The 24,463-nt window shown below is 38.6% G+C and overlaps 1 protein-coding gene across 1 annotated transcript; it reads left to right on the plus strand.

Moving 5' to 3' along the window:
* Positions 1-1,958: 1,958 nt before the first annotated feature.
* LOC122652148 (transcription factor BIM2-like) lies at positions 1,959-16,619 on the plus strand. The gene is made up of 13 exons (XM_043845819.1): positions 1,959-2,019; positions 2,075-2,126; positions 2,239-2,322; positions 3,242-3,631; positions 7,802-7,895; positions 8,065-8,189; positions 8,608-8,716; positions 13,451-13,520; positions 13,625-13,720; positions 14,245-14,696; positions 15,070-15,199; positions 16,172-16,307; positions 16,349-16,619. The coding sequence occupies exons 2-12, from the start codon at positions 2,090-2,092 to the stop codon at positions 16,277-16,279; spliced, it is 1,695 nt and encodes a 564-aa protein (XP_043701754.1). The 5' UTR covers positions 1,959-2,019; positions 2,075-2,089; the 3' UTR covers positions 16,280-16,307; positions 16,349-16,619.
* The last annotated feature ends 7,844 nt before the right edge of the window (positions 16,620-24,463 follow it).

A 24,463-nucleotide genomic window follows, 5' to 3' on the forward strand; every position in this document is an offset into this window, starting at 1 on the left:
TTTGCAAGTAACTTGATTTTTCATGTGTTTTATTTTTATTTTTGTTTTTGTTTTTGTTTTTGTTTTATCAATTAAGAGAGTTTCGTAGTGACATATCCCCTAAGTCCAGTGTCAATAGAATTGTAACTTTACCGTTTCTTTTATTTGTAAAAGTTATTTAATAAAGTATTTAATACAAGGATTAAAAAAAAAAAAATTCTAAAGAGCTATAAGTCATTTTTGGTAATACTTAATGGAGTTCCCATGTGAAATGACAAATTTACCATTATTATAAAAAACTATATTAAATATTTTTAAGATCAAAATAAAAGGCAATTATAGGAAAGTGTCAAATTCGAAAAAACTAGATGGAAAATGTGAGTGGGGAATCTAAATAACTGTACACATGAGAGCTCGTTGTCTGGGAGGGCGCCTTTCTAAAATACGTTAAAGCCCCGAGTTTCCCGCACATGGGACGGTTGTTGTAGTGGAAAGAACCGAACCGCCGATGGAATGGAAAAAAGAAATCGTGGGGGCCCACAAAACCCAAAAGGACCTAAACCAAAGGACCTAAACCAAAGGACCTAAAGGGGTGGTGGACAGCACGTGACCGTTCCTTCGTCCGTTACCACCAACATGCTCTATGAGTCTGAGCTCCACTTGTTTTAAGTTAAAAATGGGGATCTACGCCCCTAATCATCAGTTTTAATTTAACTATTAACCTTCTTCACCTTCTCTTTTGTTTAATTTCTTAAAATGTCAACAGAAACCGGAGTCAACCCTTTGTTTAACCCTACCTCACTGACATTACCCAACAGAAGCTTTTAATTAAGCCACCCACATAACGTCAGTCACTAAACTAACGTCGTTAGACGACGGCGTTAGGAGAACGGGGTTTTAGTTTCTGGTCACGGAAAAGAAGGGGGAGTTGGAGAGATAATAAAAAACGAAAAAGAGACCGTATAAAGATCTCACCAGAGTGTCCCTCCGACCCACTGCCTTTCTTCCGCCGCACTGCTCGTTTACAGCGCAGTTAGGAAAAGAAGAGAAAGAAAGAGAGAGAGAGATTCTTATTGATCAATCCGATTAGATTCTGCTACAGTCGATGTATCTGCGTTCCATTTGATCTTCGTAGCTCAGAGAGACGTGAGATTTGAATTTAGTTCGTTTCTTCTTGATGCTCATCAGATCTACTTTGAAAGTTCCTAAAATGTGAGATTGGATTGTTTCTTCAAACATCAGACGCATTTGAGGCTTTTGAGCTGACACTGCGCCGAGTTCACCTTAATTCAGATCGAAGGTAAAAGATTCGTAATATTTTTTGTTCTGGTTCTGGATCTATTTGCTTGGAAATTTTGGCATATTAGATTTCTGTCCCTCATAATTACTGTGTATCTGATACTTGTTCAACAAGTCTAGAAAAATCGCCTTTTTTTAATGTTTAAATCAACAGAATTTGATTCGTTTCTGAATCCTACAGTGATTATGATGGCAGTTTTCCTGGGAACATGTGAAGATTGGTACATCTTCTGGAGTGGAGAAGATTTTTCGCACTTATAGCATTGTTTGATAGAAGAGGTGGAAAACTGAGATTTCTGCTGTAGGCGAGTGGTGCCGCTTCAGTAAGCTTTGAATCCGAGGTGGTGGATTTGAAGGGAGAATTTTACTTCTTTTCACCCCAATAGAGTAGGTGAATGTGCCTCCGATCTTAAGTCGGAGGCGTTGTTCTCAGGATTAGAATTCTACGTATGAAGCGGAGGAGATAATCTCTTTGGAGGATTCAGTCTTCCAGTCAAGTTCTATCTAACTTCGCATTTAAATCTCGGTTGATTCTGGAGGATCTGGAATTCTGAAAAGCCTAATTGTTTTAACCTGAGTGGCGACAGAAAATTTAGCCATTTTTAGAAGTTCTGTGAAAAAAGACATCTTTCTTGCATTGAATTAGGGTTTAATTATAGGATATTCAGCACCTGCGACGAGTTGACTAGGGAAGCTGAGACTCTAGTTCTAAGTTCGAAGAGAAGAAGAAGAAGAAGAGAAACAAGGAGAAGAAACTTTCGTTCCAAAAATTACAGAAAATTGTATTGTGTAGATCTTTGAGCAACTGTGGATGGAGCTACCTCAACCTCGCCCCTTTGGATCTGAAGGTATCTTCTATAATCACAACTCCTACTTCCCAGAAACCCAAAAGGCGCAGAATTGGGAGAAGAATAGAAAAAGAATTTGAATTTTTTGGTCGGCTGTTTACGTTTTCTACAGGTAAAAAACCGACACACGATTTTCTTTCACCTTACAGCCATTCTCGGTTCCAGCACCAAGATCCAAAGCCTACTACTACTTCCGGTATGTTAATATTGATTAATTTCCAGATTTAATTTATTTTTGTTAGGATTTTCGTTGTTTCATTTATTTCTCTCAGATTTTTGTTGTTCATTATTTTTTACGTAGACCACGTTTGTTTCAGGGTAAAATTTTTACTTTGAAAATTTCCAGGTAAAGTTTTACTCCGAAACAAACGGAACCATAGGCAATGGATTAGCCTTTTTCTTCCTTGTGGTATGTAGGTGTAATAGTGTCAATCCTCCGCTCTGTTGATTGCGCACGTGAGCCAGCGGTTGGTTCAATCTGGGGCCTACCAACCTCTTATAAGGAAGTTTTCCATCAGAAATCAATCTGACAGTTTATTGGAATTTAGTTGATTCCAATCGGACGTTTGGAGGTGTCTCCTTCACATAATTGACGTAAGCAGGACTATGGTGGGGGGAACCAACTAGCAAATAAGACGAAACCTTCACACGAGTCACGGCTAGGGTTGTCACTGGGTTGACGGGTCCACCTAGTCCAGATTACGAGCATACTGTACGGTCATATGGCCTACGGTGCCCAAACTTCCAGCATCTCGTGCGGAGGTTCTGGTAGAGTCACTGTGTCAGAAGCCCAGAGTCCAATGCCTGCAGTCTCACTTAAATCCCGCACGGCCTCAAAATGGGTGCTGTCAATAAAACATGATAGACTGAGGACCCTAGTCTGCAGTGTTACCCTCGCCCTCCCGTGTTCAAACGCACACACTTATATACGCCCTGTAAAATCAACCTGATGTAAAAAAAATCTGTGGATCGAAGAGAAATATGAATTGCCACTTTTCTGCTAAACAAAAGTTAGAAAGGGGGATCTCTGTAATATAGGTTATGTTTCCGGGATTCTAATTTCTAATGTTTGGAAGAAAGAGAGAAATTGCCATTTTTGAAATTTTCTTTTCCAGGGATTTACCTGAAAACGCATGATTTTCTGCGACCACTGGAAAGAGTAGGGAAGGATGGCAGAAAGGGTGAAAACGCAGTGGAGAATGTGAAAACGTCAACAGTAGTCGAAAAGCTGTCTCCAACAACAACAACAGCATCGGTGGGGCATGTGCTCCCCGGGGGAATTGGCACTTACAGTATAAGCCATATTTCCAATTTCCCTCGACGGGTTCCAAGGCCTGAAGGGATTGTATACGGTACAGAGAGAATTGGGGAAGTTAGCAAAGCTAACTCTGACTGTAGCTCTTACAGCAGCGGAGGCGCATTTACATTGTGGGGGGAGTCCGTGGTGAAGGACCACGGTGCGGCAGTGAAGGATATTGCCGGAGCAAGACACGTCGTCACGAAAGGTATGCCCTCTCTGTTTCCTTTCTTCTCCTAACCAATTGCTAAAGTAGTATATGGTATATACCCAAGTGAGGACGGTTTTGGTTCCCTTTTATTTTCTTTAAAAAAGATAGCTTGATAGGAAGGAATAGGAGGGTTTAGGTAATCGAAACGTCGAAGGCTGCATGGAAATATGGAATAACCATGAATCCCGTACATGCGATGTATGAAGCTTGACATCACAGATGTAAGCAATACTGTGACCGTATCCTAATTGGTTTTTACGTCAATATAGTTGTGGTTTCCGGGATCCATAGTGGTTTGACTTGCGATCCCATTTGCAACCTTTGCGAACCATTTAGACTTTTCTTTCTTTCACAGGTATTTGCCACTCTGGGCCAGATCTTCTGCAATGTCCTTTAACCACCAGAGTCGATTCTGGTGGTTAAATGTCATTGCAGAGGATCCCAGATCTTTGCCACTCTTGGTCTCTCGCCGAGAGTGTCGGGGGAGCTTTTCGCTCCTTAGCCCTCCGGGACAAAGAAAAACACATATCTGAGGATAAATGCTTTGAAGGATTAAATTTTCACCCATGGTCTATCCGTGATGAAAATATTCTTTTTTTCACCATTTTTGTCCTTGTAATTAGACTTTCTAGATGATGAAGGTGGCATTAATTCTCTCTCCTATTGTATGAGATCGAAAATATTTTCTGATATCCAATGAGAAGGTCAAATCTCGCAAGGAGAGACTAAGTCCATATTTGAATATGCATTTGAGGCACTACTGTATCAATACTCGGTCAAACGTCAACAAAATTTGCGGATCCAGATCTTCTACTGCCGAGCTGCCCGGCAGGATCATGTTGCCCAGACACGGTGCTATGTGGAAAGATCGTCTTACCCCCACTCGGGTAAGGCGTTTGAACAAGGGTAAGGCGGACATTGCGCGCAACACCGTGTCTGGGCAACACGGTCCTGCCGGACAGCTCGGCAGTAAAGGGTCCAAATTGAAAACGTGCTGCCATTAGGGGCCCTCCTGCGTGATAATATTTCTGTTTTCGAGTCATGTTTTTATTTCAGAAATAACTTTTGATATTTCTATTTTTAAGCTAATTTTTTTAATAAAAAAACGTGTTTGGTAACACATGATAACTAATATATGTTTCTAAAGCTTTTGTAAATTTACAAAAATGTCATTGAATACCCAAAAACCCAAATATGATAGTGGTGGCGGTAGTGTCCTTAGTTCCATCCCTTCTCTCCTTTGTTATTGGAACAAAGAAGTTAAATCATAGTTTTTTTGTGTATCTCAATAACCTTTAGTGATTCTCATGAACAGTTCATTCCCAGGGGGAAAAAAAAAAAAAAAACATAACAAACATATTTCTATTCTTATTATGTTCCTAAGAACCAAAAAACACATAAACAGAAATGTTATCATGTAAGACCTAGATGGCTAGGTTGGAATTGGAGACTTTATTAAGAACTCGGACATGGCTAAGGTTTGCTAAACACACAGGAAACCACATGATGAAGAATATATCTAAATTCTACCTTAGGGTTTTAAAAGTGTTAACATGCATCTTACGTATTCGTAGAAATGATTAATGGTTGAGGATGGATAAAATCCAATCATTAGATTACATATATAAGGAAAAGGCTATCCAACATTTCGACCCTAAGGTGTTTACTATGCCATGACACATGTATTGTTTATTAATTTTTTTCTCTCTCTTGAAATAATAAATAACATAATACAATGTGTCTTCTTATGGGATACGCCTTAGGCTTAGAGAACCCTTCCTCACATATGTATTAGCCTTTGATAGGTATTCACTCCGATTTATAGGTTAGATATATTAGCTAGCTCTTCCTATAGAACCTATGCCTAGTGAAGTTTTATGCTTATCTTCTAATTTTTTTTATCGATAAATTCATCAATTCACTTTAAAAAAAGGTTTTTTTTTTGGGGTGAACAGTTTAAAAAAAAGGGTTCACGCATAGGTTTATGGTAGAGGACTCTACACTCATCTCACTATTAATTTTTAGCATTCGATGATTAAATATAATTATCCAAATAAAATTTTACTTAAAATTATCAAAAGGGAATAAATACTACACAAAATATATGAAAGAGAATCTTCATAATTTTGAGTCATTTGGATTGAAATCTGATCAATGAGTTGTGTGAGGTCTTCAATCACACAGACCCATCATTATGCCATCAGCCCATCTCATGCGAGTGGAAATACATTAAATTTATCAAGTATTAGATTATGAATTTCTCATTTAAATAGGATTTCAAATTTTAAATATTTAGTGGGGGCGTTTTCATACAAAGTCATGTATGAAAATACAATCAACACTTAACGATCGAATAGGTGAATGAGAATCAAGTATTTCTATCGAATGGCTTAAGTGTAGATCATAATCATACACAATGAACACACGATCATGTATAAGACCTTTGACCATGTATAATTTGAGGGAATTATAAGTTTTTATGAATGTATTATATAATATTATGTACATGCTTAATTATAGGTTTAAAATAATACCACTAGTTTTCTTTTTTCTTATTTTGGGTAAACAGGTAGTAGCCCTAGAGGCTAGATCACATTCTCATACGAGAATGGATCTTGTAGCCCTAGTTAACTTTAAACCAAATGAACATTTACCACATAGGTGTGTAGTATTATCAATAAGGATTAGGAATTGTCTAAATGACACCTCTATAGGTGTATTTAGAACTTGAGAGCTTCGTATAGTCGTCCCATGTATTATTCTCAAAAGTTATTTAAATTATAGATATAAAAAAAATTTTAAAAATAATTTTAAAGTACCTTACCATTCTCAAAATCTTGCCATGCCCATTTTACATGTATATATGTGAAATAATAATATGTATGTCTACCAAGCTAAAGCGACTAACAACTTTACTATAGTACACTTTAAATGGTGTGATCTGTCCCAGGATTTCTTATGTAGTTAGTTTTAATATATATATCTTTTATCATAAAGTAAATAACAATATTTACCTTTATTGAAAAAAATAAATATTTTATAATAAAAAAAAATAATTACAAATTATTTGACACCTCAAGGGTTGTCAATCTGTCAAGAAAATCCCCTATAAAAAGGAATTCTTGAAATGTGTTTTCAAGAATTCCTAATGATGTCTCTGCTTGAAGAGTAATTTTAAATAATTTTTATTTTCTTACCTTTTATTTAAGAGAACTCAGGAGGATGCCTGATGTCCCAAAGATGCAATTGTTATTGTAATATTTCATCCGTAAAATTTATCATGAATTTTTTTAACCCTATATTTTATAAGATCAAATTTTCTTACATTTTTTCTTGAGCATGGGATTCCGATGATGTCTATAAGGTATCACCCAATATTGAAGGTATTTTCACCCAACCTTAAACATAGGACAAACATTTAAGATAATCTATGACTTTAACAAAGGACATGGTGAAGGAAAACTTTCTCTTATTTTATATGTACCAATTTGAAATTTCGTATGAGAAAGGTTAAATTAAATTTGAACCGAAAATGATCATGGCCTCGACCAAGAAAGTAGATCTTGGAATTGGAAACAGCATCGGAAACCTGCTAAAGAAATTAAGAAAAAGAAGACGCGGAAACGAGCACTTCTATTTCTTCATTTTCTTATCATATTCTTATCTCCGATTGTCGTGTCCGTGTTGGTGGGCCAAACATATACTGTAAACACGACTCACGAGAAGTCCATTGATCCAACACCGCAACATGTGACGTATATCCCCAATTTAAGAAGTCCTTTTAACTTTTGTTGTGGGCCTAGTTCTTCCCCCCACCCAGTCTCTATCATAGATGAGTTTTCACACTTAAAAACAGAGTTCCGACTTCCTTCCTATTATGTACTGTCTAGTGTCTATCCCTACCAAACCCCTGTAACTCTGTAATCCCATTGGTGATTGGTAGGCCATGCCCCGACCGTCCAACAGTACCAGGGAGGACCGGAACTCAAAGTAAACCATAAACCAGAATTGAAAGTCCTCCGATAATCCCGATAGGAGGTGGAGTTTATTGGACCTTCCTTTACCGCGCACGTTAGACTTAACCACTACCAAGTCCGAAATTAATTTAGGAACGCAGAAAGCCTGACCAAGAGTGGTTGTGCTTGTTTCCGTCCTTTTGTCTTGCAGGGCCGGCGGAGAAGTTGGGACCTTGGTCGTCAGAGCGGGTAACGCAGTTTCCTTTCATCCATCGCAACAGCTTGAGCTCTCAGTCATTCTCCAAGTTGGTGACATTCTTTCCTCTTCTTACACCTTCTTTCTCACCCACACTTTCCCTTTCATTTTATTTAAATTTAGATAAATTCTTCTTGTTCGGGTGTTTATACGCTGCTTTCTTTCCTTTTTTTTTCCTTCTTCTCTGACTGGGTCGGGCTCTGACAACTTGCTTTCAGGCCTGCGGGGCAGAAGAATCAGAACTTCATGGAGATGATGAAATCTGCCAGTAGGGGTCCTCAGGAAGAGGAGGACGATGACGATGAGGAGTTCGTTGTGAAGAACGACGGTTCACTCCATAAAGGTAACATGCATGCGCGCTGGATTCCTAAACTTTTATCCTGGGGATTGCATAACGTGCGGCATGAGAGTCTTTGTTAAAGTTTGCTTCGATTTTTCGCTTACCTCTTTATTCTTGAGCTTCCCTTGAAGCGAGTGTCTTGGCGCACCTTGATGACATATCTTCTCTCTCCTCCCCCCCCCCCTCCCCCTCTATTTTGTCGACCTGGGTTCTTCAATTTTCATCCCAACCTACTCTGGAGCTTCTTCATTATTTTTTTTTTTTTTGGGGGGGGGGGGGGTTGTTGTTCTCCACTACATTTTTCTCCCTCAAATTGGATTATGGATGACAAAGCTGTGATTTTTCTCCGAAAAAGAGTAGATTATGAGCACGGTTAATAGTGCCATGGTTCTTCTCCCTTATATCAAAGCTACTGTTGCAGGGGATTTAACTGTAAAAGAAGACGGCAAGATCGCCACTCTGAAGCCTATCACACCACGATCGAAGCATTCGGCTACAGAGCAGCGTAGGAGGAGCAAGATTAACGATAGGCAAGTAGAACCGATCTTCTGTTTACGTTTCTTTTTCTGTTTTCATTTGTTCAGTTTGTTCGTATCTTAATTCAATCACATGCTGGCCCAAATAATGCATGAGAATTAGATGATTTCTCTGTTTCTGGCTTCGTGTTCAGGTTATTATTTTCGAAATATTTTTGTTCCTTATAGTTTATTCGTTTCTCGCTCTCACCTCATTTAGAGTGATTTGTAACTGTTAAGTTTTGAATATATACTAAATTTTGTGACTATTTTGGAAAATTTCCAAGTATTCTTTCTGTAGTTCTTTTATTTTATAATATTAGCCTGTTTCGAAACACTGGTCATCACTTTCCATTATGGATTGTGATGCAAGTATCCAAACATAGCCTAAATTACATAAAATATAACAGTATTTGTTTTCATTTGAGACGACTCCATTTTAAAGGATGCGGATGTAAAGCTCTCCAAATTAGAGATGCCTCCCTTAATGAAGCCACTTTTGCATCAAAGTTGGTTCTTATTGTTTGCGTCAGTTGCACAAGGGCTTGGCTCTTGCATGTTGGGATTGTATAGTTGTCTCCATAAAATCGTTCCATTCTGTTGCTATACAATCTATCTTCAAACAATTTATGTCTCTATCTGATCTTTTTTAAGCCACATTTGATAATTTAATCTAGTAACTAGGCAGCTCTTTCTAGAATCTGCCATCCATCTCTAGTACTAAGACCATGGCTGTTCCTAAGTCATTTGAGTTGCCACATAGAAGTCCTATTATTAGAGAAATATTCACGTTGTGAGAGTGATTAAGTGAAACCAGTTGATGTGGCTGTGTCTTAAGCTTCAAATAGTAATGGTTCTTATTTGGAAAGTCAATATTCAATTCAAGGATGGTTAGCATGTTGGGAATTGCATATTTGGTTCTTCTGTTGAAGTTTTTAAGATCTGTATGGATTAGATTGTTGATATTCTTTGGGGCTATTTCAGCAGGTAAAATGTCAATTTAGCATGATTTTGATGCATTTTGAAAGCTTATTCTGTTATCCTTTCTACAAGACCAAGAATCCAAGATCTTGCAATTCCATGCTATATTGGAAAGTTATAACCTTTTTAAGAATGGGATCTCTGAGTCAGACATTGATGGCATTTTGATTGTAAGAAGTTCAAATTTGTCAGAAATTTTTATTTGAACTATTCTTATTGAGTTTATATTTTTATTTGTTCGAGAAAGGAGATAGAACTATGGGGGTTGGGGAATATTTCCATTATCTATTTCTCTTTCTTCATGAAATTGCTGCTAGTGTAATTACTGTTACGATTCAGGTGCGTTACTTGCATGCTACCAAATTGTCCTGCATCATTATGGGTCCATCTCATAGTTCGTCTGGTCTCTACTTCAGTAAAATCAGAGATGAAGCAATTTTTTCTTCTGACTGGAACCTCTCATTACTTTTCTGCTATTTTTTCCCACATTATCATAGTGTGAGACATGATAAATTAGTGAGCAGGGAGACATAACAGGCCCAGACAAGAGAAAGGAGTTGATATTTCTGTGGCCCCAAATCCTTCCTAATGCAGGAACACTTCCACTATTTATTTATTTTATTTTGGTAGGAAGTTGGATATGTATGTGTGGTAGTTTCCTAGTCTAATATTACTTCTATTTGTGTTTTAGAATTGTAGACGCATTTTCTTATTTATATTGCTTGCTTGTATCTACCAAAGATTTCAGATTTGAAGAATGAAAATTTGAGTTTTGAGATTGTCTCACGGTTGTGAGTGTGGTGTGAGGCCGGTGGCCTTGTTCTTCCCTAAGTTCCCTTCCCTTTCTCTCTCTCTCTCTCTCGCATGCTTTCCTCTCCTTCAGTGAGTTTCCTTGTTTCTTTTTGTTGCTTCTTCTATATTCCTCTTCATTTCCTTTGCTGCGTTGGTGTTCATATTCGAACTCAGGGTGTGGTTCCTCCTCTCTTTCCTCCCTTTTGTCTATTATATTTCCTCCTTGTTCTGTTCAACGAAACCCCTTGTTGTTCATCGATCTCCTTCCCTCCCTCCCTCTCTATAGTTTTGGGAAACCAGTCCCCATCCCTAGGTGACCCTATGCCTGAAAAACCCTGTTTGGGTTCGCTATAGGCCCATCCAAATGCCAAATACTCAAGTTACAAGGAAGGAGTGGCAAATCTGTAATTTTTATCACAAGTTTTCTAAGGGGAGTGGTAAACTTGTAATAAATCAGAATTGGAGAAGGCTATTAGGTAAGTCAATGGGAGAGGATTCAAGTGGGGATTATATTTATTAACGAGGGGTATACTTGGAAGTATTTCAAGAAGAAGGATATAAAGAGATAACAGAGGTAGTGAGGTGCGTTAAGGGAAGTTGAAGGGAATAAAATAAAACAACCGAAATCATGGGGGGAAAGGATTATTATCTTCAACCTCCACCCAAAGCAAGGAGGTGGAAATCAGGAATCCACGAAGGAGAAAACTCCTCCAATTGTTATCAGTTGGGCCTGAAATTTCATGCATAGAGTCGCCTAGGGATGGGGATTGGTTTCCCAAGGTTATAGAGGGAGGGAAGGGGGTGAAGGAGATCGATGAACAGAAAGGGTGCTGTGGTGTCTTTGAACAGAATAGGAAAGAATATAATAGAAGGAAAGGGAGGGAAAGACAGAGGAGGAATCACCCTGAGTTGAAGTGTGAACAACAATGCAGCAAAGGGAAGGAAAAGGAATAGAAGAAGAAAGAAAAAGAGTAAAGGAAACTCACTGAAGGAGAGGAGAGCATCAAAGAGAGCGGGAGAGAGAGAGAGAGAGAATCCCAACACCGTGAGACAATCTTTAACTCAAATTTTCAAATCTGAAATCATTGGTAGACACAAGCAACGTATAAATAAGAAAAGACTCCTATAGTTCTAAAACAGAAATAGACATACTTTAGACTAGGAAACTACCTATCATCCACATGGGACCCACATATTTAGTGCAGTTGATAAAAAAATAATAAAACAATTCATGTGAGGAAAATTGCGCTCTGCCGCTGTGGGGAAGTTTTTTCCTACAGAAAATAAATCTCTAATTATCCTACTAAACCCAAATCCCAATTTTGGTCTGGTTTTTGGTTGGAGGTCACAAACAGGGTTGGCCCGGTCCAAGGAAGTGAACCTGCATTACCCCCCTTCAAAAATAAAAACCTAGACTGAATTGGATTTATGTATCCCTGAATGAATGCCACTCGTCTTTGATGAACTAACTTCTGGAGGATACCTCTAGATTTACTATTATGAGTAGTGAGACTGGAAGAAGACAAGGTATTCATCTTACCAGCAATCTTATTCCCTCCACCGTCGCTACAACCTCTCTCTCTCTGCCGCTTCTCATCCCTTCTGCAAGATTACCCCTTAGCCCTTCCACCTTGATCTCTCTCCCTCTCGTTGCCACCTCCTGCAGAACCCCCCTCTGTGCCCCTGCAGCACCCCCTCTCACAACCGGAATTCAAAAAAAACTTGACTAGATCGACAAGGAAGACCAACATGAACCGGAGCATGAGCTGATTGGAGGATTTATCTATCATTTTCTGTATACGTTGTCTAATTTCCTGCGCGCAAGCTTCACAGTGCATTTGGACCTTTAACACCAATATGATCACCCGAGGCTGTTCTGAGGGACCAAATATAATCTAGAATGAAATTGAAATGAAGGATAAGCCAAAATGGATGAAGAAGAGGGGAAAAACAAATGAGATTTTTAACATCAAGACACAGATCTGAAGCTCTTCTGTTCTGTGTATCTTCATTCATGAATGAAGTACCTCTTCTTTCTTCTCTTCTTAATTCACGTTCTCTTTATCGGCCTCATCTAAGTGCTTGGCATCAGAGTGAGTTGTAGAGGAGCTCATGAGTGAGGGATTTCGATGTTTGAAAAGCATCTGTTGCAGCGGTGGGAGATGCTTAAGAGGGAAAAGGGTGAAGAGAAAAAGGAGAAGCAGTTGGGACTTTGACTTCGCTGCTGCAGCACAGATGCCAGAACTCAAGCACGGTTGGTTTTTCGGTCAACTTCATGTTTTCCAATGCATTTCCTGACCCTAACAGTGCTTGTTTCCCTGGTAATGCTATTCATTTGGGGTATCGATAGACCCACTATCAGAAAGAGAGAGGGTCGTCGTAGTAGGCGGAGGGTAGGAGCTGGGCATAGGCCTGGCTTTCTTCGTCTACTTCATCTCTCTCAACCCACCGGTCCAAGCTTCGCTCATGAAGCTTTCCACTGCATCGGTGCCAGACTTGCTGTGCAGGGGAGACAGCAGGAGAGGGAGATAGATGTAGAGAGGGGATAAATGAGTCAGAGTGTTCTCATGAACCAAAGCCATCTCTGGCACTGCTGCTGCTTGAGAAGTAACCAGAGATGAAGGGAGAGGGAGAGGAAGAGAGGGGACCGTTGCAGCGGCATTGGTGGTCGAGTGATGTGACAACAGTGGGATCAAATGGCAGAGATGCTTTCCGTCTCATCAAAAGTTCAATAAAATGCTTGTATGCAAGATTCCATTACACACCATTAGTGTGTACATATTTTCCCTCATTTTTATTCTTTGCAATTTCGAAATCCAATGGAAATTAAATAAGACGGTGAGTTGTTTTGTGTTTGATCGTATATTATGATGCTTAATGTCTCCTACCGCTCCTTGTGTTTTTCCCCCTCTTTTTCCTTCTTCTTCTACTCCTCTCACAAGTCAACATGCTGAAGTTTTTCTACCTGTTTTACAGGTTTCAAATATTGAGAGAACTTATACCCCATAGTGATCAAAAGAGAGATAAGGCATCTTTCCTATTAGAGGTATGTCAATGAGTTGAAGGGTTATTTTTCATTACTGTTAGGCCATGTTGGTAACTATTCCAGTTGTTCAAATTGGTTGATGAATTATGTGCTGTCTTTTGCAGGTCATTGAGTACATTCAATTTTTACATGAGAAGGTACACAAATATGAACAATTATATCCAGGATGGAATCCAGAGCCAACTAAGCTGACGCCATGGGTATCTTGATACTGCTCTGTGCATCATCCTCTTTTCTTCATGTGGTGTTTCCAATTGTGCACCTTTCTTCTACCTGCTAGAATGTTATTGATGCATTGTGTTGGATGGAGATGGCTGTGAATAGTCTAGTACGTGTGGGTCCATGCAGGTTTGGACAATCTGTCCACATGCTTGTGCGGATTTCACGATCATGGTTCTTATCATTTATGTCTATTTGAAAAATATATTGAATTGATCGGTGTTTTAGCACCCTCCTGGTTCCAAGAAATAATTAATTCTTGGCTGTTTCAGAGTGGAGGGGATGGTAGTAGTGGATCTCTACCTAAGTTCTGACCTGCTCCACTATTTAATGTTGTTATGTTAGAAAAATAGATGTTTGTAGCATATTCTTAGTAGCTTTCTTAGTAAAACTAAAATGGGAAATGGAGCTGAGCATGTGATGTCATATCACTCTCTGATATATATTCTTTACAAGCACACTTCCAAAAGTATTTTAGTGACAATGAACTCTTTCCTTGAAACAGAGAAGCAGCCATGGTCCTGGAGAAAGTATGATTGATCATTCACGAGATATGAAAACTGATCCTGGTCCTGGGTTGATGTTTGCTGGAAAATTTGATGAGAATAATGTTGCCATGACCCCCACCATGCTTCCAAATGCACAGAATGTTGTTGAATCTGATGTGAGCACAGGTGCTGCCTACAGACCAATGGATCATCACGTTGGTCTGGCAGAGAAGTCAATACCCTTGTCTATTCCTATGCAACCAAACATGTTCGGTCCTGTGGGACAAAGTGGTGGGCTTGCCCAACCGCCATTGAGACCCATGTCAGATGTGGAAGACATGTCAGCTCAGCCTCAATCCAAGTTGTGGCGAAACAAGCCATGTACTACCACAGGTGATACACCAAATGAGCTGGAGGATCTGACTATTGAAGGGGGAACAATTAGCATCTCAAGTGTATACTCTCAAGGGTAAGTGTCCATAAACTCTTGTTTTGCTTCTTGTGTGCTGTCTTTTATTTTTTTTTTGGTGGAGTTGGTAACACTTGCAAAGTTTGATTGTTTAGTGTTTGCGTTTTCTTGGGATAAAGTTATTTATCTTACTGTTATTCCCTAGAAAGCTGGTATTAGCAGGCTTTGATTTGCTATAACTTAACCTTCCCCTTTCAAAGGGGTTAAATAACTATTGCTCTAAAGGTGTTCTAGATTTTATAGCCTTGCACCAAAATTCCTCATAGCATGTGAGCCAATGATGAATGTGTACTACTCTCCATTAAAGGGTCTTTTTTGTTTCTTGTTAATTGCATGTTTCGTTTCTGACCAAATGGGTTTTTGTGGGAGGCAGATTGTTGAATTCTTTAACACAAGCACTTCAGCACTCAGGTGTGGATTTGGCACAAGCTAGTATCTCAGTGCAGATTGATCTTGGGAAGCGAGCAATTAATAGATTGGCTACTATGACATCCAGTGTTCAGGTATGTACAATTGGATACTTTGATGGCTAATCCCAGTTTCCTCCTCTTCTTTCTAGTGTTTTCATGTTTTTTCCTTCACAGCCCTTCCAAGGTTTCTATTTTTACCCCAAGGGAGTAGCTCAGTTGGTAAGGACCACACTTAATAATTAAGAGTTTATGAGTTCAACTCTCCTTGGGGAGGAAAGATGGGTTTGATTTGGGGCATTGGCCTCAGTGGAGGGTAATTATGTATATAAATATTCCTTCCACTTCCAGTTCCTATGTTAATAGGAAATGGGACTTCTTCTTGTTCCGAAGGCAACAAAAAAATCTTCGTCGTAACTTTCTTTTGACAACTCTAAGGTGTACTTAGAATATGTAACCTTCTTTTGATTGCCCATTGTCTTCGTTCCCAAAAGTTCTAAAAATCGGATAAGAAAGGATTTTCAAAATAATTTGAAAGTATAGTAACCATTATGTCATTTCAAAAGCTATCATTGTTTCTCACGTGTTTTGAATACATGTGAAATAATGGGATTTCACCCTCACTGAAAGGAAAGAAGTGTGTTGTACTAAAAGGACAAAAAAGGTAATAAATTTTTTAACACCCTAAGAAGTGTGTTACATTCCATTCCTCAAATGCGATGATATGGTACTCAAGTATCCTCATGTTACTGGGGCTTTAGCTGATCCTTCCTCTGATCCAGCATCTCGAAATCTGTTTACATTTTTGTTAGTGTAATTTTGTATGGTAAAAGGACTGTTTTCTGTTTGTTTGGGTAAGGTGGTTATATGCCAATGGCCTCAGGATGTTTACCTTTCCTTCAAACCGTCCGGGAACTATGTAATTCTCTTGTTGAAGGTACCTTGCAGAGGATTTGACTTTGGTGGGAACTGCTACTTTTATAGGAATATTTACATGGGTTTTGGAAACAGCCATGAAGCAAGGAGGTGGGGGATCTGACTGTGACTAATTTTTCAACTTTGCCTCAGGATCATGAAGACCCTTCTGGCAATCGAGCAATGCCACATTATAGGGTTGGAAGCAGTGGTGAGGACTCGGATCATGCTCAGAAGAGGTTAAAGACGGAAAGAAGCTAGTAGAGGCCCATACTTCACTTTTGGCTTATTTTTCTCCTTGATATGTTTCCCCATCTCTCTCTCTCCACTTTTTCTCCCTCCCGTAGGAGTTTATGTTCTCGTGGTCCACCAGACTCGGTAGTGATCAATTGTACATGCTCTGCTTTTTTGGTTTGTTGGGACATATTCTCCTTTCAAACCATTATATATTCATTTATTTGTAATTTTCTTCCTTAACAAGAGGCTTCCCAAAGGGTTTGAGAAGCTGCTTTGACTTTCAAAGTTCCCCTTCAGATGTGAATTTTGTTTGCATTTCTAATGTCCGCTACACAGTTCAATGGAGTGTAAGAACTTGTTCTCTGACAAACCCCATTGTTTACCTCTGTTTCCACTAATGCTGTAGATTGTCTGCGACAACCACCAAAGAAGGGGCACTTTTTACTTCTAGTAGGTACCCCTCATTTGTGGCTGTATTATCTTCTACTTCTGCTCCAAACATGCTTGACATTCCTTCTCCAACTCCACTCTCTTTTTTGGTTGGGATTTGGGTGACTTGTATTGAAGGTGAAACAGGATTCTCTGGCTCCCATTTGTTTGTTGGATACGCAGTTCTCGAGTCATGGGCGGCAGGGGGTTTTGGCACCTCCCTGAAGCAGCCATAAGGACTCATTGGATCATTGTTGTCTGTTGATGTGTGCTCAGTGTGCATCGAGTCCCATATCACTAGAGTGTGGACTGATTTGGGGTGAGGAATTCTGGCAGTGTGAATGGTCACTGAACTATTCTAATAACAGAAGTCGGAATAGAGACTTTGTTGCAACATTGAGGAAGGATCGTAATTTTTATGACAGTGGGCTTGCTGAGTTCTATGGTCTGAAAAAGCCAAAGGCTCCAGTCATTTGAAAGTACTGATGAAGCAAAAGTGGATCTGTGGCTGTCAACGATTTGTTGTCTTCGTGGAACCTGAAGCGTGGTTGCAGTTTGCACAGCAGATGATAGCGAATATTAGCAAGAGAAACAAATGCTGGACAAAGGGTATTACCTCTAATTGTATGTTTTAACTTCATTAACATATGTTATGGGAGAGGGATACGCACCCTGCCCACATGTGGTAAGCAAGCGAGCGACACCAATGGGGGTGCGGGATGTGGGCTGTGGGCATTGTACAAAAGGGCAGAGAGGTCAATTCAACTAGAGAAGAGAGACAGAGACAGCAGGTGCTAACAAACGGTGTTCCCAGCATTTTGCCACATGTTGTATAGGGATTTATTATGAATTAAACAGGAAAAACAGTCTCGAAGTATGAGCATATGAAAATGTGAAGCAAGCAAGCTAACAGTCGGGGTTGGGGATGGTAGGAGGAAAAATATTAAGGCTGTGTTTGGTGGTGTACATTCTTGGGATAAATTTTGGACCTAGAACACAGTCATCTGGAAACGTGGAAACCAGAAAATAGAGAAGAATCAGGTTTTAAAATATGTTTTTGACCCAGAATCTATTCCGAGAATGTATATCAAACACAACCTAAAACAAAGCAAATAAAGCTCCCTCATTTGCCAAAAGGTGAAGGGTAATCCATCCATTGATCACGGCCTCGTTTGAATTCTTAGAACAACCTGAGACTTAACTGTGTGATCTATCTGCGGCTATTAAGACCCACAATAGTGTTTAAGTATGGAGTCAGAATCCCCGTCAAATGTGATAGAGAGTAATGTTCTATGAAGAGCCTTCCTATTCGCCAAAGAGGTGAGAGCTTCAGCAATTAAAGAGTTACGGAATCCAACTTGAGCTGAGTGCCGAGAGACTATACAAAAGAAGAGAATCCCATTCAAACATCAGTATGTCTGTGTTCCGGGGAAATCCAAGCTGTAGTCTGTTTGGTTGAACTGATCTGCACAAGCAAACAACACACGACAAAAGAGTGTCGGCCTGAATCGATTAGTACACTCCGATGTCTAAGTCAGATTTCTGCAACAGATAAAATACTCAAATCCAAAAAATGGGAAGTGAGAGCGTTCACTTTACTTGGTATAGGTGTTGCCATTTATAGGGTTAAGATGTTAGATCAATATGGGAATTACTCTATTAGAGATGATAAATAGCGTCTCAGGAATAGGTGTCATTCTTAGGACGAGACACCTATCGGGTTGGGAGTCATGAGGAAAGTGTGACTTTAACCAGTTCGGGCAATGGCTAGGTGAACTGACCCCATGGGTTTAGATGCTTGTTGCCCAAGCTTTTGAGTTTAATATGAGTAGACTAGGCTGGTTCTTTACCTGACTCGGTAGTCGTTCTTCTGCTCGGGTTTACGCCCGATATCCGGTCGGACTGTCTGGTTAGATATAACTTGTTCTACCCATGCCTTGTATGGTTCAGCCTGGGTCAAGGGGTCGGTTCGGCATTCTTCTGATTTGCTACGTGTCCCTTGATGATTGATCGGTTACAATTATGGTTCATCAGTCTGCATAAATTATAAAAAAAAATGGTGGGAGAAAGAACACTTCTAGACTGCGTATGCTGCGCTAGCATCTCCCTTTGTCTATCTCTTTCCTCCCATAATGGGGGTAGATATGTCATTCCATGAAAGGGAGGAAAGGGATAGGCACAAGGGTGCTAGCGTACCATACATAGCCTTGGCAATGTTTTTTCTCCTCAAGGTATCTGGACTTTGGAGGTGAATAATGAGAATGCTATGCAGCAAGCGCTGATCAGAGAATGTCCCCCTCCCCAGTATTCTGCATGACTCATAATAAAATTTAGAGGCTTGAGCATAGACCATTGGACCGAATTTTCCTTAAGCCGTACTGAAGGAGAAATTCCTTCACTTCATCAATGGATGGGTGTCTAGGAACTATGAAAGGTATTTCGGATCTCCAACATGTTTTATTTTTCTTTTCTTTTTTTTTTTTTTTTTTTTTGGGGTGGGTGGGGGGAGGGATTTAGATTTCAGATTTGTGGGTGAATCCTTCATCGTGAGTGAAAGGACAATTTTCACCTACACCTTCAATAGAGGAAACTCCATTATAAAAAGGGTTTGCCCTGTTGGTTTGCTGCTCCTTTGGAGAAACAGCGTCGGGAGCTTGATCGGTGGTTCAAGTCTCCTCAGTGATACCTAGTCCACATTTAATTGCTTTCCAAGAAGTGGAGACTATTGGTACCATATTTGACCCAAAAAAATCCTATATAAGAGACAACTTAGTGGCATTGACCACTGATTACAGCTTTTATGGAAACAAAATTAAAATGTGATTGGCCCTGAGATGTACGTTCAATTGTTGGTATGTGCAGATGATCCATTCTCCTGACCTTCATAGGCCTACTATAACTTCGTCGTTACGCGTTTTTTTTTTTTTCTTTTTTTTTTTTTAAGAAAAACCATATGTATTATGAACTAGGGAGTACATGAAGGATTGCTTGCTCTCAGTATGATTATAAGAGAGCTTTAGAATTCTAGCTGAGGTTGCATATGAGTAAGATTAGCATGATGTCTACTAATTTTAGTGACTAAAACAGAGGTAAAAGTACTAAACATATGTTTAATACCAGATAATAACTTAAAAAGTGCCCATGGCCAATCAGTAGACCGTGGATAGGATAATTAGGTGATCAATTGTTCATATTCCCTCTAGATATCTAGATGCTTGATGCCCTTTTCAATTGCAGCTTTGACACTTTGGTCGATTGCTTTTGTTTCGGCTTCAGCAATGAACCTAATAAATCATAATTATATGAAACATAAAGCTGATCATCATCATTACAAAAGCAAGAAGCCCAGCCAACCTCTTAGAAGACTACAAGAAACTCCCATAAGTAATTAGTAGAATATAACCAGTTGGACAAGAGAAAGACTGGAAGACGACTCCTCCTCAGCCAGCACCCATGTGTATCAATCATCACGTCATATTAGGTACTTCCACAGGCATCGTCTTCAACGGTTTTCACTCTAAGCAGTTTTCACTCTGATTGTAGGTAGTCTTTTTCAAGCAGCTCCAGTGTACTCTAAGGATTTTTGCTTGGTAGGAGATAATCCTTTTTAGGCATCTTTCACTCTACTCCAAGTAGTCATTTTTGTGACTCGAACCCGTGACGTAGTGCCTGACTCTGATACCAAATGTAAGATACTTGATCGATACGTCAAAAGCTCTAAAGCTTATAGAACACATTAAATAAAACCCTTTAATCTACACACATATTCTCGTGTTGATCCAATCTAGCCCCATTAGGCACATAACATTATATATAGTATTGCACTAGAGACATTATATATAGTATTGCACTATGTCTGTTAGTATTATTGCAAATAGCCATTAATCAACTACAAAAGTTGTGATATATATATATATATATATATATATATATATAAAAGCAACTTTGATGCAGAAAATAATTATAATTCCTCAACTTTGATGCAGAAAAGGATTATGAAACTTCATATGTTTCCTAGTTAATACTAATGGGTGTTTTTGAATGAATAATGGAAAAAATTATATATATAGGTAAACTACTAGTGCGAAATTTTTGTCACCCACAAACGTGTAATGCAATGATTAAACTCTTATTATTCCTCAAATTGTCTTCTACCTAAATAATATGGGTTGCTTTTAAGGTCTGAATTCCCATGTGCACCAACCGACATAAGAATATTTCAGAAAGATCTAATTACTTAATTTATATTTATTTAGTATATTTGTGACCTAGCTAGGATGGTTGATCTCCTAATTTTAAATTGTTATCAAATGCATTATAGAGGGAAAAGCAAGAAGGTGGTTCATGAACTGAATGTATTTGAAATATGATTCCAATGTGGAATCCTTTTAAAAAAATATTTACAACCTTATAAATCACTGCACTATTGAGCTATCAGTAAATCTGAATTTTGTCCAATCATATATAGACACAGTTTAATTTTATCTGATATTTTCTATTACAAAAAGTGGATTCCATGTTAAATATCTCCTTCGTATACAATTCGACACCATGAATCCAACGTATTGATATATAGTTTGAGAGACATCAACCGTTGGTACACTAAAACTCGCAACGCTTGGCTATTATAATAAGGACCTCTAAGATTAGGGGAGCCAATCATAAACTACCTATAAGAATCTTATTACTTAAACATCCAACAATATACCATTTAAGATCTCAAGTGATTTAGTCCAATGTGCACATATATTTACACTCACACTTGTGTCTTGGAATCATCATTCTACAAGACACAATGTGACATTCCAAGACACGAGTGTGGCGGCAGTATGAACGAAATGCCCAATTCAATTCCTAGTCCTAGATACTTTTAGGTAAAAAAACCTAAGGACAACCAATGTTCGTTAATATCGTGCCTAATGAAATAAATTCAAAAATATTGAATTTGATGGACACATTTCCAACAGCAACACCATATGCTTGCCTGATAGGTCCTCAGAACGCACGAAACCGCATTGTTATGTTGGTATCACTCTCCTGAGCAAATGAATTGCAGAAAGCCACCATATAATCTCGGAACATAATTCAATGCATTGACTATAATCTCTTCACTCTCTGAACTTGAAGAATCCTTACTCCTCCAACTCTCATACTGCACAACACATCTCCCTATAATCTCTTCACTCTCAAATCACAAGGTTTTTGGTGATTTTATATTTTCATAATTCTTTAGCTCAAATGGCAAATGAAGAATAATTGTTGAGTTGAAACAAATATACCAAATTCCAGATTTTGTTGAGGTATTTCCTCTAAACACCAAACACCACTCCTATGTTTTGTACATCATTTCATGGATGCAAGTACTAATTCTCCATTTTTGTCTTCCAGGAAGAACAGGAACACTGTGTGTGTGTGTTGTCAGACCAATGGAAATGTGAAAACATTTGGTGGGTTGTCCTCTGTTTTTACAGAGAGATTGATGTCAACATCAATGATAGAGAATGAAAATGGAAGTTGTTTGGTGGATCCGGGAAGCTTGGTCTCATGATCAAATGAGAAAACTAAAAATGACATACAAGTGAAGGATTTGGTTCCTTATAATGGAACAACCACCACACTAATGGAGATCTGTGATGGTGTACTGAGATTGTCAAGTTTCTTAGACGAAAGTAATTATTTATGGACCGAGTTTGCCTCTGGTCATGGTGAATGGGATTCCATTCATCGAGAGACAGGGATCGATATCGGGAGAGTATTTTGAAACATACTAAAATCCTAGGATGGTGGATGAACCATCATCTTTGTGTGGAGGAAAACTTTGTCCATTATTTATCACCATGCCATTGGTTTTTTACTAAAAGGTACTATGCTGGTCGGGTATACATTTTAAATCAACAAGAATAATATGATGAGGCAGAGCAAATAAGAAATTGATAGTCAGAATTTTCAAAATTGACCTTACTCCTTGTTTTTTGGTCCAAAGTTTATATAAAAATTATTTTTGTAATAATAAAAAAAGTGATTTCCAAGATTTCTAGAATTAGAGTTTCACATTCATTGTGAGGATTACCATCAATTTATCATTTTTTTTTTCTAAATCAAGGTATCATCTTTACCCGTGAATCGTGATCAAAAAGTTATGCAAATCCAATGTTCCAACCGATTCCATTCCTGGAAGTGAAGTATTTATCTATTTAGATTTTTTTTTTTGGTAACATTATTTATCTATCTAAAACTTTCCCCTTAGAGTATATTCAAGAATTGTGCTTTGTAATGAATAATTTTCCATCCATTTACTTTGTCAAATATTAGAAATAAATTTCTTGAAAAATATTTGTTTGATTATTCTCTTTCTTTGTCATAAGAGGTGGGACAATTTGGGGAAAGTCCTCAAAGAATCAAGATTTTGACCACGACACCACACTTGGGCTAACAAATGGTGATTCACCAAATCCCCAAAATGTCGTTGTGGGTAATTTTTTTTTTTTTTTTTTTTTTTTCCAATACTCAAATTCTTCAAACCCCACTCATATTTATTATCTTTTGAGTAGTTTTCAATTTTCAAATTGTTTATTGTTATCTAACTGTCTATGGTAGCGTGAGAAAGAAGAAGAGGAGAATTATATATCAAAAATACATTTCCACCTTTCAAGTCTGAGTTGACCACATTTTGTTTTCTAAGGACATGACGAAAACAAAAGGTTGCCCCCTCCCCCCATTATTTGTTGTATTCCACAAAAATGTATTTGGGGAAAGAGAAGGTGAAATCATCATCTTCAATAATTTCTTGCTTTTCAACAAATATATTTTAAAGAGGAATGATTATAGAGTTCATTATCTTTAAACGTCACCAACACAAAAACAAACAATGCTAATTACGTAGGGGATTATCCAAAGATCTATACGATTATAGGGAAGCCCAGAAATATTGGGGGCGAAATGATCGGCCCGCCCCCATGAAAGGCAGAAATTTTATCATAGAGATACTAGTGATCGCTCTCATTTGTTGGCGCATGTGCATGGCCCCTGTGCTCCCCAAAGAGAACGCTCTCTCAAGATTATAATATTTTACCGTTGAATCTAACCGTTTGGTTGGTGGCTTAACAAATGAGAAGAGACAGAGTTTAGAGCAGGAAATAGTGGCTGGAGATGAGTATAGATTATTATTATAAGGACTTGGCCATGGAATTTATTGCAGGTCAACCAAGAATGTTAACTAGCTTGCATCCCACGACTGTATGAGCTTGTATTTAGTTGCCTTAATGGAAAACTAGTGCTAATAAAGAATCATTACTTAAATTAAACATGTACTTTTAAAGTGCATGAAGCAAAGGATCAAGTGATCATCATGCGACTTGGGTAACAAGTTCTACCAAAGGTGGAAAACAAGTTTCTGATGTTGGTTCCTCCTCTCGTTTGTGGGGTTTTAGGAGTTTGTATAGATTTCCCATTAGAATTGCTTGATGCAAAAGAATTCCTTGCTTTGCTGCCCAAATATGTTTAAATTTTTTTAAAAAAATAAAGTACAGGGAGCCCTCTTCTTCATTTGTAAGGGAAAGCAAACGGGAAAAAGGGGGAAGAGGGGTTGGCTCAAGGTTGGAATCAATTTCATAACTATACACCACCTGTTATTTGCATGAGACTCTTAAGTCTTTAACACCATTTCAATGGTTAAAAGCAAACCCCATCACACAACACAACCACCAACACCAACACCACCCCCCCCCCCCCCCTGCAATAATTCAGACTTAAACTGACCAGAGAAGATTTGAGATGCAG

This window comes from Telopea speciosissima, chromosome 2, assembly GCF_018873765.1.
Source record: "Telopea speciosissima isolate NSW1024214 ecotype Mountain lineage chromosome 2, Tspe_v1, whole genome shotgun sequence".
Classification (NCBI taxonomy): Eukaryota; Viridiplantae; Streptophyta; class Magnoliopsida; order Proteales; family Proteaceae; genus Telopea; species Telopea speciosissima.

What these genes read in the sequence shown, in the direction of transcription:
- LOC122652148 (XM_043845819.1), top strand. Translation starts at nt 2,090, where the DNA reads ATGGAGCTACCTCAACCTCGCCCCTTTGGATCTGAAG. An exon ending in TCGCCCCTTTGGATCTGAAG is followed by an intron (nt 2,127 to 2,238) that starts GTATCTTCTATA and finishes CGTTTTCTACAG; the next exon opens with GTAAAAAACCGACACACGAT. An exon ending in AAGACACGTCGTCACGAAAG is followed by an intron (nt 3,632 to 7,801) that starts GTATGCCCTCTC and finishes TTTGTCTTGCAG; the next exon opens with GGCCGGCGGAGAAGTTGGGA.